At 45.8% G+C, this 15,885-nt stretch overlaps 2 protein-coding genes across 2 annotated transcripts in view; one reads left to right on the top strand and one right to left on the bottom strand.

The window, feature by feature from the left end:
* wdfy4 (WDFY family member 4) overlaps positions 1-15,885 on the top strand; it is a 262,215-nt gene that overhangs the window by 165,191 nt on the left and 81,139 nt on the right. The window lies entirely within an intron of this gene.
* On the bottom strand, positions 1,307-2,598 carry lrrc18a (leucine rich repeat containing 18a). Its single transcript, XM_080215933.1, has one exon. The coding sequence runs from the start codon at positions 2,596-2,598 to the stop codon at positions 1,825-1,827; it is 774 nt and encodes a 257-aa protein (XP_080072059.1). The 3' UTR covers positions 1,307-1,824.

Here is a 15,885-nt window from a genome sequence, read left to right as displayed (position 1 = left end):
AGGCAGGAGCGATTGAGTGTTTTAAGGGTAAAGTGGATCAGCGCATAAGATCCAACATAATGATTTAATCGTAGACTCCCTACAGTGCAGAAGGAGGCCATTCGGCCCATCGAGTCTGCACCGACCACAATCCCACCCAGGCTGTATTCCCGTAACCCCACACATTTACCCTGCTAATCCCCCTGACAGTAGACTCAATTTAGCATGGCCAATCAACCTAATCCACACATCTCTGGACTGTGGGAGGAAACTGGAGTACCCTGAAAAACCCACGCAGACAAGGGGAGAAAGTGTAAACTCCACACAGACAGTGAACCTGGAAGTGAACCCGGGTCCCTGGTGCTGTGAGGCAGCAGTGCTAACCACTGTGCCACCATCTTGCCCAATCATTTGATTTGATTTGATTTATTATTGTCACATGCATTGGGATATAGTAAAAAGTATTGTTTCTTGTGTGCTATACTGACAAAGCATATTGCTCATAGAGAAGGATTGCAGTGTTACAGTCATAGCTAGGGTGTAGAGAAAGATCAAAGAATACAAGGTAAGTCCATTCAAAAGTCTGATGGCAGCAGGGAAGAAACTGTTCTTGAGCGGGTTGATACGTGTTTTCAGACTTTTGTATCTTTTTCCGATGGAAGAAGGTGGAAGAGAGAATGTTCGGGGTGCATGGGATCCTTAATTATGCTGGCTGCTTTTCTAAGGCAGTGGGAAGTGTAGACGGAGTCAATGGGTGGGAGGCTGGTTTGCGTGATGGACTGGGAATGGGGAGTTATCAGGACAGTGGGGTTCATGGAAGCATAGTTTCCCCCACTATGCAGAAGAGACCATTTGGCCCATCGAGTCTACACTGACTCTCTGACAGAGTATTTTACCCAGGCCTTCCTCCCCATCCTGTCCCTGTAATCTCACATAATTACATGGCCCTATTTAACCGACACATTTTTGAAGCAATTTAGCATAGCCAAGTCAACCTAACCCGCACATCTCTGGAACGTGGGAAGAAATCAGAGCATCTGGAGGAAACCCACGCAGACACGGGGAGAATGTGCAGATTCCACACTAACAGTGACCCGAGGCTGGAATTGAACCCATGTTCCTGGCGCTGTGAGGCAGCAGTTCTAACCACTGTGCCACCGTGCACCCTTCAATCAATGGTTTCAGATGCGAGGGCGATGAGATTCTTTTTTTTGCTTAGCCAAGGAACTGGAACCACAGTGGCTGGACTGGAGTTAAGATATGGACCAACCATGATCTCATTGAATGGAGTGGGGGAACACAACGCTCGAGGGGCTGAATGACCTCATCCTGTCCTTTATCAATTGAACCCTGAGCAACTCTTGACAATCACTAAAAGATTAAAGTTTAAATTTATTTATTAGTCACAAGTAGGCTGACGTTAACATTACAATGAAGTTACTGTGAAAATCCACAACTCACCACACTCCAGAGCCTGTTCGGGGACACCGAGGGAGAATTTAGCACGGCCAGTGCACCATGACTTTCGGACTGTGGGAGGCAACTGGGTCACCTGGAGGAAACCCGCGCAGACACGGGGTGAACGTGCAAACCCCACACAGACAGTGACCCAAGCCAGGAATCAAACGTGGATCCCTGGCGCGGTGAAGCAGCAGTGCTAACCACCGTGCCTCTGAGGCCGTCCTTTCATTCATTTTGGAAACAGCGCGTAGGTGATAAAAAGCACATTGGTGCAGATTACGCAGGAGAGCGTAGCCAGTTCTGAAACACAAGGCACTCGAGATAGTTTTATTTTGTTTGAGGTCAACCGTGCCTAACCCTTAATAGATGATAGCGAGTAAACGGTTACTCGTTAATTCTCCAAGATGCCTCATCTTGCTTAGCAACCGAATTGGGTGATATAAGGCCACTAAAATCGGGATCCTCTTCCATCTCGGCGATGTTCTTCACTTTGTTCCACTTGTCCCTCTCGCGCAGACATTTCTTGAGGCAGGGCCGGCACATCATATCCTTCCGGACGAGGAAAAGGTTCTCAACGCGGTCAATGGTCTCTATCGGCTCGACTGGCAACTGCGGGGTGGTGAAGGGGTTGCGCATCACGTTCAGCTTCTTCAGTTTGGGCAGCTTGGTGATCTTCTCCGGCATGTACGTGATGCGATTGTCGAACAGGCCCAGCTCCTTCAGCTCCTTCAGCGTGCCGACGGTGGTGGGGATCATCTCCACCGAGTTCAGCCCCAGGTTGAGGACGCGGAGGTTCTTCAGTTGGGTCAGCTCCACGGGTAGGCCGTCGGTCGTGAGCTTGTTGTTGGACAGGTCAAGGTAGTAAAGCAGCTCCAACTGGCAGAGGGTCTCCGGGATCCTGTCTATCTTGTTGGTGTGTAAGTCGAGGTAGCGCAGCTTGGGGAACTTGCTGATGAATTCGGGAATCTTTTTGATCATGTTTCGGCTCAGGTCGATTTCTTCAATGTCAGTCAACTTCAGAATGCACCGGGGAAAGGTTGCTATGCCCATGTTACTCAAGTCTAAGCGGCGCTTCCCGTCGACCGTAATTTTCATGGAGTTCTTTGCCATTTTCAGGGTGATCTTTCTCCCCTGGGCACCTCCTTTCCTTTTTGGCATTTTTCTGTAGTTTTTTTTTAAGAAAGCACCAAAACAAAAAGAATCAAACACTGTCTTTGACAACCACAGAAGCAAATAATCACACAGAAAATTCAACAGCATTTACATTGGTTCCAATGGTCTACACCAGCAACACGTCCCTCATCCTCTTTCTTCTCCATTCTTCACCCCACCCTACCAGCATATCTTTCTACTCCTTTCTCCCTAATGTACTTATTCATCTTCCCCTTTGTTGCTTATTGTTACACGTTTTCTCTATGTCCCATACTCTTGATATCATCAGGACTGCGAAACGTGTGTTAACTTAGAATCATAGAATCTTTACAGTGCAAAAGGAGGCCATTTGGCCCATCTAGTCTGTACCGAACACAATCCCACCCAGGCCCTGTCCCCATAACTCCACATATTTATCCTGCTAAACCCCTTGACACTAGGGTCAATTTAGTATGGCCAGTCGCTCTAACCTGCACATCTTGGGAGGAAACTAGAGCAGACCCACGCAGACATGGGGGGAATGTGCAAACTCCAGCAGCAGTTCTAACCGGGCAGCAGTGCTAACCCCCGTGCTGCCTGAGGCTGGTTAAAACAGAACCTTGTTTATATTTCATCCAAAAATGAATGGCCTTTCAGTGACACACTGAATGTTAAATTGTTTCAAGTCCACCACTCTGTTGCGTTTCATGCATGCACTTCCCATAACGTTTGGTTGAGTGTGCTAGAGCCTCCCACTGCCCCCAACACCTCCCAACCTGTCCCGCATCCCCCCAACCTGTCCCACACCCCCCCCAATATTATCTCTCCCCTGCCACTCAGTATTAACCATCATGACCACTCTTGAGCAGGATCCTGCAGCCCCAATTAGGGGCCGCAATCCTTGGGACAGGCTTCAAATCTGGGATTCCTGCCCCCATTCCCATCACCGGCAACTTTTGCCAGTCTGTAGGAAGGAGATGGGTTGGGATCCCACACATTGACGTCCTGACATTGCTAGCCCCCATTGTAGACGTGGTGATTTAGATCTCCCTCAGTTAGAGAGTTTAAGTAGATGATGCGAATATCATTTAGGAGTATAGAGTGAGTGCTTTTTGTATTGAAAAGTTAAGTGCCCTTTACGCATGTGTTTGCCAAGTGGAATGGTCTTTAGATGTGTTTGAGTACAATACCCATCGGATGTGTTGGTATTCTGCACTGTAAAAAAAAAGTCAAAATCATATCTGATAGTGTGAAATGCTTTGACATATAACTTGAAGTTCAACTCAGCCATCTGTTTGGCCATTACAAAGCTTTAACAGATACCTGAGCTGCTGTTGTGTTCCAAAGCATTAATAGATTCTGCTTGGGAGGGTTTGTTGGCATGGTTATTCAATAGAATCATAATGAGAATGATTGCTTGACTCCCAACCCATGGATGGATTCCGCTCTGCAGGGATTGTTTAAACAGCTATGAAAGAGAATGTGAGTTTGTTTTCTATGACAGATTTATTTTCAAAGAGGCTAATGCTTTTTAAATGGCCATTCAAATAATGTTTGATTAACAGATTTATAAGCTTTTCAAAAACTTCCAAATGTTAATAGAGGGTTCATGAGTTCTGTTTATAGCGGATAATGAGTGAGTGTAATAGGGAGGTTTGGAGTTATAGGAGGCAAGTGTGGGTGGTGAGGGGCTGTAGGGAGAGAATTATGCAAGAACTCATACTCTACTCCACAACTTTTAACCTTTTGACACAGGCCTGAATACACCTCTGCCTTAGATTGGCCCATCCTCACTAACCCAGGAATAAAATAGTATCAATGGGTTCTGCTGGGCTGGAGGCCAGATGGAGACATCAGCAATTCTCCTGACTCCCAGTTGCCAGCTCAAAGACAAAGCTCCGACTCTGTCCATCAGCTAGATATTTTACCACCCGTGTGGCATCAGCCCACAACAGTTCAGCTGGCAATACTCTGACTGAGAGGACTGGGGATTCAAGTCCCACTCTTGGGGCAGAATTTTCCTGTTCTGTCTGCCACCCACTGGTGACATCCCAGCACACACTGTGGTATGACTGTATACATACCACAAAGCATTTGTAGCACTGAAGCAAGCCATTTGGCCTAATATATCCATTCTCCGCACAAGTCTCCCCCTACCCTTTTTCACCTAATCCCACAACATATCTTTCTATCCCTCCCTCCATACTGCTTATCTTGTTTAACCCCCATCCCCGCCTACATGCAACTAGGCTATTTGCCTCAGCTACTCCCCGTAATAGTAAGTTCCACAAACTGAGCACTCGTTTGATAAAGAGGTTCCTTCTGTCATGGGAAGCGACGGCCTAGTGGTATTATCGCTAGGCTATTAATCCAGAAACCTAGTTAATGTTCTGGCGACCCGGGTTTGAATCCCGCCACGGCAGATGGTGGAATTTGAATTCAATAAAAAAAGCTGGTCATCAGTAGATTTTTAATTCCAATGTTGGAAAAACTCATCTGGTTCTTGGGGAAGGAAATCTGCCGTCCTTATCCAGTCTGGCCTATATGTGACTCCAGAGCCACAGCAACGTGGGTGACTCTCAACTGCCCCTCTGAAATGACCTGGCAAGCCAGTCAGTACTAGGGCAATTAGGGATGGGCAATTAATGCTGGCCAGCCGGCGATGCCCATCGAATCCTACAGTGCAGAAGGAGGCCAGTCAACCCATTGAGTCTGCTCTGATTATAATCCCCCCCCAGGCCGATGCATTTACCCTCGCTAGTCCCCCTGACACTAAGGGGCAATATTTAGCATGGCCAGTCCACCTAACCTGCACATCTTTGGACTGTGGAAGGAAACCCATGTAATCACGGGGAGAACATGCAAACTGCACACAGACAGTGAGCCGAGGGCGGGAGTCGAACCCGGGTCCCGGGCGCTGTGAGGCAGCAGTGCTAACCACTGTGCCACCGTGCCCTCCATGTCCCACGAATGAATGAAAAACTTGCCACAGTCACTGTGGAAAGCATGATGCAGCCTTTACATTTTGTTTTCCCATTAGCTTTAGGTTTAGTACTGAAAAGTATCTTTTTAAAGAATTTTGTGTCTCACGTGTGTTGCCTGATTGACACCATTTGATGTGATTTAGCAAGAATAAATGGCCATGAATTATTTGGGAGCCACTGGGAACTGGAGGGGTTTCCAGCTGGTTACTCTATCGCTGACTTTTACACGACAGCACTTAATTTTGCTAAGCCAGTTCGCGGCGCTGATGAATGATTGTTTGGGAAGCAATATGGGTTTCTCTCGTACACACACCTTTCCATTAAAACGGCTTCATTACAAGCCCTTCAGGGACTTTGGCTACTCATTAATCATATTCAACCATGTGAAGGGGAATGTGAGATAATAACTAATGCATCCAGCTAATTTCAATTATCTTGCTTAGAACAGGGAGACAGAAAAGGAACAGAAAAGAAGCACATTGTAATAGAGTCCACTTAATCCATCCATTAAAATCAACCAAAAGTGCACTTGCTGCTTTTATTATGCAGCCGTGATGCTGAAGGTTTGTTTGAAGCAGACTTGCTACACAGTTTGGGTGCCACTTGTAAAGGAACTGGAGGCAACTGGTTCTGGGTAAAACCAGGAGGTATAAGTTACACTTTTGTGTGGCAACGTGGCCCCTTTAAGGGGGTGACCTGCCCCTTTAAAGGGCTGACCTCCCTCTCGCGGGTCATGTGATCGGGCCCAGACCTGAATTATCCAACTCTAATTTTGAGGATAAGCTCCGTTAGTTAATTAGACTCCCGGGGGTACGTTTGGCAGGCTTCCTGCCCCAGGCGATAGTTGCAGGAACGCGATCTGTCAGGAGTTGAAACACCATGTCTGGACTTCAACTGCCCCGCCCGTCGTGGAATCGGAGCGGGCACGGGGCGGGCAACGGAAATGTCTGTTGACCTCAGCTGGGAATTTCTGGTCTCGTTCAATCGAGGCCATAAAATCCCACCCCGTATAAGTTTAAAGTTAATTTATTAGTGTCGCAAGTAGGCTTACATTAACACAGCAATGAAGTTACTGTAAAAATCCCCTAGACGCCACACTCCCGGTGCCTGTTCGGGTAACGCTGAGGGAGAATTTCCTTTCCCACCCTTTCCGTCTTTCCCTTCTCCTTCAAGACACTCCTGAAAATTTACCTCTCCCCTGTTCTGATATCTGCGTAGCTCGTTCATTATCGATTTCAGTCAGATAGTCTTCACGTAAAGTGCTTTGAGATGTTAATCATGTATTGGCATACAGTTTAAAAACAAGTATTGTTTCTTGCGCACTATACAGACAAAACATAGAGAATGTGCAGACTCCACACAGATAGTGACCCAAGACGGGAATTGAACCCGTGTCCCTGGCGCTGTGAGGCGGTAGTCCTAACCACCTTGTCGCTGTACTCCCGTTCATTTTCCGTTAAGAAACGTGCAGCAAACGTATCGGGAGCTGCGTTATAAAGAATGTATAGAGGAATTCTCAACACAGTGACTGGAACTTTCCAGCTTCCCCCTTTGTGGATACGGCGAATGATCCAAACATCCATTGATTCCGACGGGACTGGAACATCCTGCTAGCTGGAGAGGCTTCAAAATTCCGTGTGTCGTTATTAAAGATACCCACCGACCTGAATGTTTTGCCCACTAGATGGCTGAATATTCCCGCACTAACTGAACTAATCTGAGTTCTCCACGACAGTTCTTCCTCAGCACATAACTTAATTCCTTGACTAAATGGTCAGTTTTAAAGGCATTGGTTTGCTCGCTCAATTTTTCTATCCTATCCTTTCAGTCCATGTTTCTGACATAGTTTTTAGTTTTGTTGCTAGTAACCCTACCACTTGCAGATTTAGTTTTAGCAGTCATAGCATTCCTGCACTGCAGAAGGAGACCACATGGCCCATCCAGTCTGTACCGACTCTCCGACAGAGCGTCTTATCTAGGTCCTATCCCCATAACCCCATATATTTACCCCACTAATTCCCCAAATGTCCACACCTTGGGCCACTAAGAGACAATTTATCATGGCCAGTCCTCCTAACCTGCACATCTTTGGATTGTGGGGGAAACTGGAACACCCAGAGGAAACCCACACAGACATGGGGAGAATGTGCAAACTCCATCCAGACAGTGACCTGAGGTCAGAATTGAACCTGGGTCTCTGGCACTGTGAGGCAGCAGTGCTAACCACAGCGATGACTGTAACACTACACTTTGCACCTTCTTTCCTTTCACCCGATGTGCTCTATGAATGGTATGCTTTGTCTGTATAGCGCGCAAAAAACAATGCTTTTCACTGTATACTAATATATGTGACAATAATAAATCAAATCAAATATTAAGTTGATCTTGCTCTACACTCTAGCTATAACTGTAAGAGTACATTCTGCACCCTCACCTTTCCTTCTCTTCTATATATTCTATGAATGGTATGCTTTGTCTGTAGAATGCGCAAGAAATAATACTTTTTACTGTATGCCAATACATGATTAACATCTCAAAGCACTTTACGTGAAGATTATCTGACCAAAATTGATAATGAATGAGCTATGCAAGTATTAGAACAGGGGAGAGGTAAATTTTCAGGAGTGTCTTGAAGGAGAGGAAGATGGAAAGGGTGGGGGAGGAAATTCCAGAGCTTATGTCTTTGACTGCTGAAAGTATGGCCACCATAAGCGAGAGCTCCTAACTCTGAATTTTAACTGTAACTGTACTCTCTGAGAAACAAGTTTAGTGAGAATGTAAATGTATAATGGTGGGAGTGTCCAGAACAGGGGTCACAGTCTGAGGATTTGGGGTAGACCATTTAGGACGGAGATGAGGAGACATTTCTTCACCCAGAGAGTGGTGAGCCAGTGGAATTCATTACCACAGGATGCCAAAGCATTGAATGTATTCAAGAGGCGGCTGGATGTAGCACTTGGGGCAAATGGGATTAAAGTTTCTGGGAAGAAAGCAGGATTCAGCTATTGAGTTGGGCAATCAGCCATGATTGTAATGAATGGCCTCCTCCTGCTCCTATCTTCTATGTTTCTATATAGTTCCAGATAAAACAGGTCAGATTTTTGTTGGTAACCGACATTAGTGCTTGCATCTCACAGATGATGCTCTCACATTATGGGCTGGATTTCCTTGCCCCACATCTGGGTAGGTCCTGCATGTACAAATCTCAGATCCATTCTCAACGCAGGCAATTTTTACCAACGCATGAGAAGGAGCAGGTGGGAGGCTACCACACAACACTCCTGACCTTGCTGCTTCCAGAAGTGGCAGCCTTGAACTCCCTGCAATTTTCAGGGGTGTTGTGAACTACAGAGGAGCTCCGGGATAGAGTCGGTCCCTGGTGTAATGCTGCATGGTCATTTTGATATGTTTTTAATGCAATGATTGATGGTAGACTTTTATTCTTGAAAGGTAAATGTCTATTAAATTGACTAACATTGTGATCGTGGAAAAGTCTTCAGATGCAGAAGAGGACATTATCCAATGGATAATGTGCTCATCTGCATTAAAGAATAATGATTCCAGATTTTTTTTATTGAATTCAAATTCCACCATCTGCCGTGATGGGATTTGAACCCCGTTCCCCAGAACATTAACTAAGTTTCTGGATTAATAGTCTGATCATAATGCCACTCGGCCATCACCTCCCCCTTGCAACAGTTAGTAAATTTAATGAAATATTCCATGGAAAGGTTGATCTTCCACTGTATATCCAAAAGATGAAAAAAACAATAATTATGGGTGGCACAGTGGTTAGCACTGCTGCCTCACAGCACCAGGGATCTGGGTTCAATTCCGGCCTCGGGTGACTGGCTGTGTGGAGTTTGCACATTCTCCCCGTGTCTGCATGGGCTTCCTCTGGGTGTTCTGGTTTCCTCCCACACTATAGTAAATGTGTCCAAAAGAACAAAAATAGAAATTATCTCCTCTGCTATCCCTGGCTGGAATATGATGTCCAATTCTCTTCACCCACCATACTGTTAGCACTGCTGCCTCACAGCTTCAGCAACCCAGGTTCGATTCCCGGCTTGGGTCACTGTCTGTGTGGAGTTTGCACATTCTCCCCATGTCTGAGGGGGTTTCCTCTGGGTGCTCCGGTTTCTTCCCACATTCCAAAGATGTACGGGTTAGGTGGATTGGCCATGCTAAATTGACCTTACTGTCAGAGTAAATACACAGGATTACAGGAAAAGGGCCTGGATGAGGATTATTGTCAGTGCAGGCTTGATGGGCCAAATGTCCTCCTTCTGTATGGTAGGGATTCTGTGATTGATTCTGTGAATATTGGATGTAGTTTAGAGATTCCTTTGCACTGAATTGCGTGGGGATTGGAAATTCTGCTGCTCGGAATGAATGGTGTGGGAAGGAAGAAGACTATCCCAGTTCTGTTTGGAATGAAGGCTACACATGCGGCGACCTTCCTGCGTATGAAAGAAAATTGAGTGCTTACTCTATCTGGTGTGCTGACGACATTGGGGAAGGTGCTGCCATCTCTATCTTGAACCGTAGAGACTACTTTGACCTTCAGATGCTCAGAGCTCTCTGAGACGCCGGATCATAACTGGCCCACCAAAATGAGTACTCCATTTGGTTTGCTCTTGGATTCCAAGATAAAATAAACAAGGACTCTTCATAAAGTGACGATACACCAGTCCCTTTTGTAAGTCCGTGGGCACGGAGATCTTGGGGTGACAATAAAGGGCCCCATGATTGAAGGGCCTGGCATCACTCTGTGTCAAGGCTTGTCTATGTAATGACTTGTCCGAGGCATTGGAAGGCAAGTGACAACATCGGACAAATAGCCCAGCACAGAGTCAAAATGTCCAACCAAGCACAAAAGAGAGAAGGAAATGAATAATTGGATTTTTAGACCACAGCGAACCAATGATTCAGTGTCTCGTGGGGTCATCTCCTTGGCATTTGAACAATCCTTCAGGTGTCATCACAATGATCCCATTGTGCATACGTGTTCAGAGAACCTTCTGGAAGGTAACAATGCCATCGAGCATTTGGGTCAAATCACCAGACTAGAACATCCTCTGGGCCCCCACCACTCAGGACTTTATTTATTCATTCATGGGACATGGGCATTGCTGGCTGGCTGGCCAGCATTTATTGCCCATCCCTAGTTGCCCGAGAGCAGTTGAGATTCAACCACATTGCTGTGGCTCTGGAGTCACATTTGGCCAGACAGGGTAAGGATGGCAGATTTCCTTCACTGAAGGAATCAGATGGGTTTTTTCCAACAATTGACAATGGTTATCAGTAGATTCTTAATTCCAGATTTTTTTCATTGAATTCAAATTCCACAATCTGCCGTCGTGAGATTTGAACCTGGCTCCCCAGAACATTAGCTGAGTTTCTGGATTAATAGTCTAGCTATCAATAGCACTGGGCCACTGATGCTTTCTGTGCTGTAACTTGCTCCAAGTCGCTTACAAAACCACTGACAAACACAATCCTCTCTATGTGTAACACCAACGTACCTGGATTTCTTTAGCAGTTGAGCTAGGAGGAATTTCTTTGGTTCAGTGGGGTTTTGGGGTAATGTTTAGTGGGGTAATGGCCTTAATGTACATTACCAGACAAAAACCAGTAAAGTCACAGGGTGACAGTATTGTGACAGAACTAAGTGCAATGATGCATAAAAATGGGAAAGATGTGGGTCCTTGGCTGTTTGCAAGGTGTATTTTTGTGGCTGCAAGTAATATTCATGCTATCTTATGCCACGTTATAAGTTGGTTCTTTTTGCAAAGGGATTGGAGTACAAGAGTAAGGAAGTCTTGCCACATTTTGCAAAGGAATCACGCCTGGAATAATGTGTGGAGTTTAGGTCTCCAGGTGAATGGAATGATATAGTCACATTGGAGGCAGTAAAGAGAATGTTTGCCAGTTGGTCCCTAGAATGTGAATATTGACCTACGCTGAGAGGCTGAGTACATTGGGTCTATATTCTCTGCGGTTTAGTACCCTGAGGTGATCATATTGAAAAGTACAAGATTCTGAAGGGTAAACACTTGGGGGATTGTTTCCTTGGCTGGGGCATAGTCTCAGGATAAAGGGGGCAATCATATGGGACTGAGGTGGGGATAAATGACCTCAACACATGAGGTGTGAATCATTAGAATTCTCTACATCAGAGGATTGTGAATCTCCATCATTGAATATATTTAATTTGAGATGGGCAATTACTGATCTCAAAGGGAATCGAGTGACAGCTGGGGAGGCAATGGCCTAGTGGTATTATTGCTGGACTATTAATCCAGAAACTAAGCTAACGTCCTGGGGACCTGAGTTCGAATCCCGCCACGGCAGATGGTGGAATTTGAATTCAATCAAAAACATCTGGAATTAAGAATCTACTGATGATCATGAAACCATTGTCGGAAAAACCCGTCCGGTTTACTAAATCCCTTTAGGGAAGGAAATCTGCCGTCCTTATCTGGTCTGGCTGATACATGACTCCAGAGACGCAGCAATGTGGTTGACTCTCAACTGCCCTCTGAGATGGTGTGGTAAACCATTCAGTTTCCAGGGCAATTAAGAATGGGCAATAAATGCTGGCCAGCCAGTGAAGCCTATATCCCACAAATCAATTTAAAAAATTGGGGAACGGGCAGGAAAATGGAGCTGAGATTGATGATCGGCCATGATTGTATTGACCGAGGGGCTGAATGGCCTGCTCCTGTATTTGTTTCTAATGTTCTGAGAGTATTAATTGCGAAATGACTGACGTTTAAGTGTTAGGTAGGCAACACTTTTGGTTCTTGTTTCATTTTGACTGAACTGTCCAAAATGTTGACTTAAAAAGAATTGAAAGCAAACGGCCTGTAGACATGAGACCTGCTTTATGTGAGGAACAAAAGTTTCTCTTCCTATTGTCTGAGTAACTGCAATTTCCTAAACCAGTCAACTGACGTACATTTCCAACTAATTTTACATGAATACAATTCTCCTCATCACCCGAAGAGAAAATTGTGTTCTAAATGATTCTTGCTCAGAACATCCAAAAGATGTGGTAAGTGTAGAAAGGAGGATGTTGACATTTTAGGAAATATTGAGATAAAAAGGGAGGAAGTATTGGAGGGTTTGAAAAACATTAAGGTGGCAAGTCCCCAGGGCCAGATAGGGTCTCTTCCAGAATACTGAGAGAGGCGAGGGAAGAAATTGTTGAGGCCTTGGCCAAAATCTTTGCATCCTCTTTAGCCACGGGTGAGGAATCAGAGGATTGGAGAGCAGTTAACATTGTTCCTCTGTTTAAGATGGGCAGAAGAGGCAATCTGGGAAATTACAGGACTGTGATGGGGAAATTATTAGAGAAGATTCTTAGGAACAGGACTAACATCTGGAAGAGAATAGGCTTATTAGCGATAGGCAGTATGGTTTTGTGAAGAGGAGGTTGTGTGTCTCAAATTTGATTGGAGTTCTTTGAAGAAGTGACAAAAAAAATGGGCAGGCCAGTGGATGTTGAATACATAAACTTTAGAAAAGCCTTTGATCAGGTTCCTCATGGCAGGCTGATACAGAAGGTGAAGTCATATGGATCTGAAGTGAGCTGGTAAAATGGATGCAAAACTGGCTTGGGCATAAAAATCAGAGAGTAGTAATGGAAGGGTACTTTTCTAACTGGAAGTCTGTGACAAGCGGTATTCTGCAAGGATCAATGCTGAGGCCTCTGTTGTTTGTAACGTATATAAATGATTTGGAGGAAAATATAGGTGATCTGATTAGTAGATTTGTAAAAATTGGGGGAGTAGTGGATAGTGAGGAGGATTGTCAGAGGTTACAGCAGGATATAAATCAGCTGGAGACCTGAGCTGAAAGATAGCAAATGGAATTTAACCTGGACAAATGTGAGGTAATGCAATTTGGAAGGTCTACTGCAGAAGGAAAGTACACAGTAAATGGTAGAGCCCTCAGAAATATTAGCATACAGAGGGATCTAGATATGTAGATCCACAGTTCCTTGAAGGTGGCAACTCGGGTGGACAGGTAGTCAAGAAGCTGCATGGTATGCTGGCTTCCATTGATTGAGTATAGGAATTGGAAAGTCATGTTGCTGCTGAATAAGGCCGCATTTGGAGTATTGTGTACAATTCTGGTCAGCACACTACCGGAAGGATGTTGATGCATTGGAAAGGGTGCGGAAGAGATTTACCAGGATGTTGTCTGGTTTGGAGGATATGGGCTATGAAGAAAGGTTGAGCAAACTGAGATTGTTTTCACTGGAGTGTCGGAGGATGAGGGGAGAACCTGATAGAGGTTTGCAAGACTATGACAGGCTTGGGTAGAGTGGAGAATCAGGGTCTTTTTCCCAGGGTCAAAGGGTCAATAACTTGGGGGCATAGGTTGAAAATGAGAGGGGGGGAAGTTTAAAAGAGATGTATGGGGCAAGTTTTTCACACACAGGATGGTGAATGCCTGGAATGTGGTGCCAGAGAAGTGGCGGAAGCAGATTCTATAACAATGTTCAAGAGGCACCTGGATAGATACAGGAATAGGCAGCGAATAGAGGGATATGGACCACATAGAGACAAGACAATATTAGATTGAGAGGCATCTGTGTCAGCATAGACTTGGTGGGCCGAAGGGCTTGTCCCACTGCTGTACAGTTCTGTGTTCTTTGAAAAGGAGTAGGAGAGTAGGCCAATCAGCCCCTCAATCCTGCAACACTATTCGATAGGATCATGGCTGACTTGATTGTGGCCTGTGCACTTTGTGCCTCAGCTCTCCTCAGTCAAAACTCTATCTAACTCAGTGTGGACCACATTCAATCACTCAGCCTCTCCTGCTCTCTGTGGGAGAGAATTCCAAAGACTAACGACCCTGTAGGAGCACAAATTCCTCCTCCTTTCCATCCTAACTAATTTTAAACTGCAGCTCTAGTCCCCAAAAAGGAGGAAACATCATCTCAGTCTCTGCCCTATCACACACTCCCCATCCCATTCAGAATCTTGTGTATCTATCGCGTTGCGGTTGGAATCGTCTCTTCTCGCACACCCAGCTTCCCCTGATCAGCAAGAAGGGAGAATTTGACACTCGGCCAAATCTCCATTCACAGCAGCAGGACTGGAGAATCCCAGCTGTGGACAAGATCGGAGAATTCAGGCCCCCTCCCATTCCTCGAAACTCCATTTAAGTATAGGCCCGACTTGCTCCATCTTTTCTCATGACACATGAGGGAGGCGGCAGCCGAGTAGTATTATCATAGAATCCCTACAGTGCAGAAAGAGGCCATTCAGCCCATCGAGCCTGCACCGACCACAATCCCACCCAGGCCCTACCCCAATATCCCGATATATTTTACTCAGAGTGTTGGCTCTATTCTCTCTCCACAGATGCTGTCAGACCTGTTGATATTTTCCCACATTTTCTGTTTCAGATTCCAGCATCCGCAGTATTTTGCTTTTATCTTAATCCGTGTACCATATGGTGCAGCAACCATGGTAAATACAAAAGAATTTATTTTCGGTTGTTGCAAAAGTCAACATTGGCACAAGGCAGGTTTCCTGGCTCAACACTCTTCCTTTCATTTGTAAACAAGAAGATATGAGCAGAAAATGCACAGTGGCACAGTGGTTAGCACTGCTGCCTCACAGCGCCAGGGACCCGGGTTTGATTCCAGCCTTGGGTTCCTGGCTGTGCTGAGTTTGCACGTTCTCCCCGTGCCTGCATGGGTTTCCTCCAGGTGCTCCAGTTCCCTCCCACACTCCAAGGATGGTTAGTTGGACTGGCCGTGCTAAATTGCCCCTTACTATCAGGGGATTAGCAGGGTAAATATATGGGGTTACGGGGACTAGGGCCTGGGTGAGATTGTGGTCTGTGCAGACTCAATGGGCCGAATGGCCTCCTCCTGCACCGTAGGTATTCTATGAAACCGGAACAGGGCTGGAGATGCAGAATCACATTGATAGCTGGTTTGTTAAAGATGATTCATTGGCATCGCAAGTAGGGCTTGGATTAACACTGCAATGAAGTTGCTGTGAAAATCCCCAAGTTGCCATTCTCCGGTGCCTGTTCGGGTACACTGAGGGAGAATTTAGCACGGCCAATGCATCCGACCAGCATGACTTTTGGACTGTGGGAGGAAACTGGAGCATCCGGAGGAAACCCACACAGATATGGGGAGAACATGCAAACTCCACGCAGACAGTGACCCGAGGCCGGGAATCGAAGCTGGATCCCTGGCACGGTGAGGCAGCAGTGCTAACCACTGCACCACCGTGCTGCCCCTGTGAAGATGTGTGCGGAAATGGAACAGTGGAATACAATTGACAAGTAATTCCCTGTG

The sequence above is a fragment of the Carcharhinus amblyrhynchos genome, chromosome 31, assembly GCF_965287045.1.
Source record: "Carcharhinus amblyrhynchos chromosome 31, sCarAmb.v2.hapA, whole genome shotgun sequence".
NCBI lineage: Eukaryota > Metazoa > Chordata > Chondrichthyes > Carcharhiniformes > Carcharhinidae > Carcharhinus > Carcharhinus amblyrhynchos.
The sequence above is the reverse complement of the archived record's forward strand: the minus strand, read 5'-3'. Positions and strand labels throughout refer to the sequence as shown.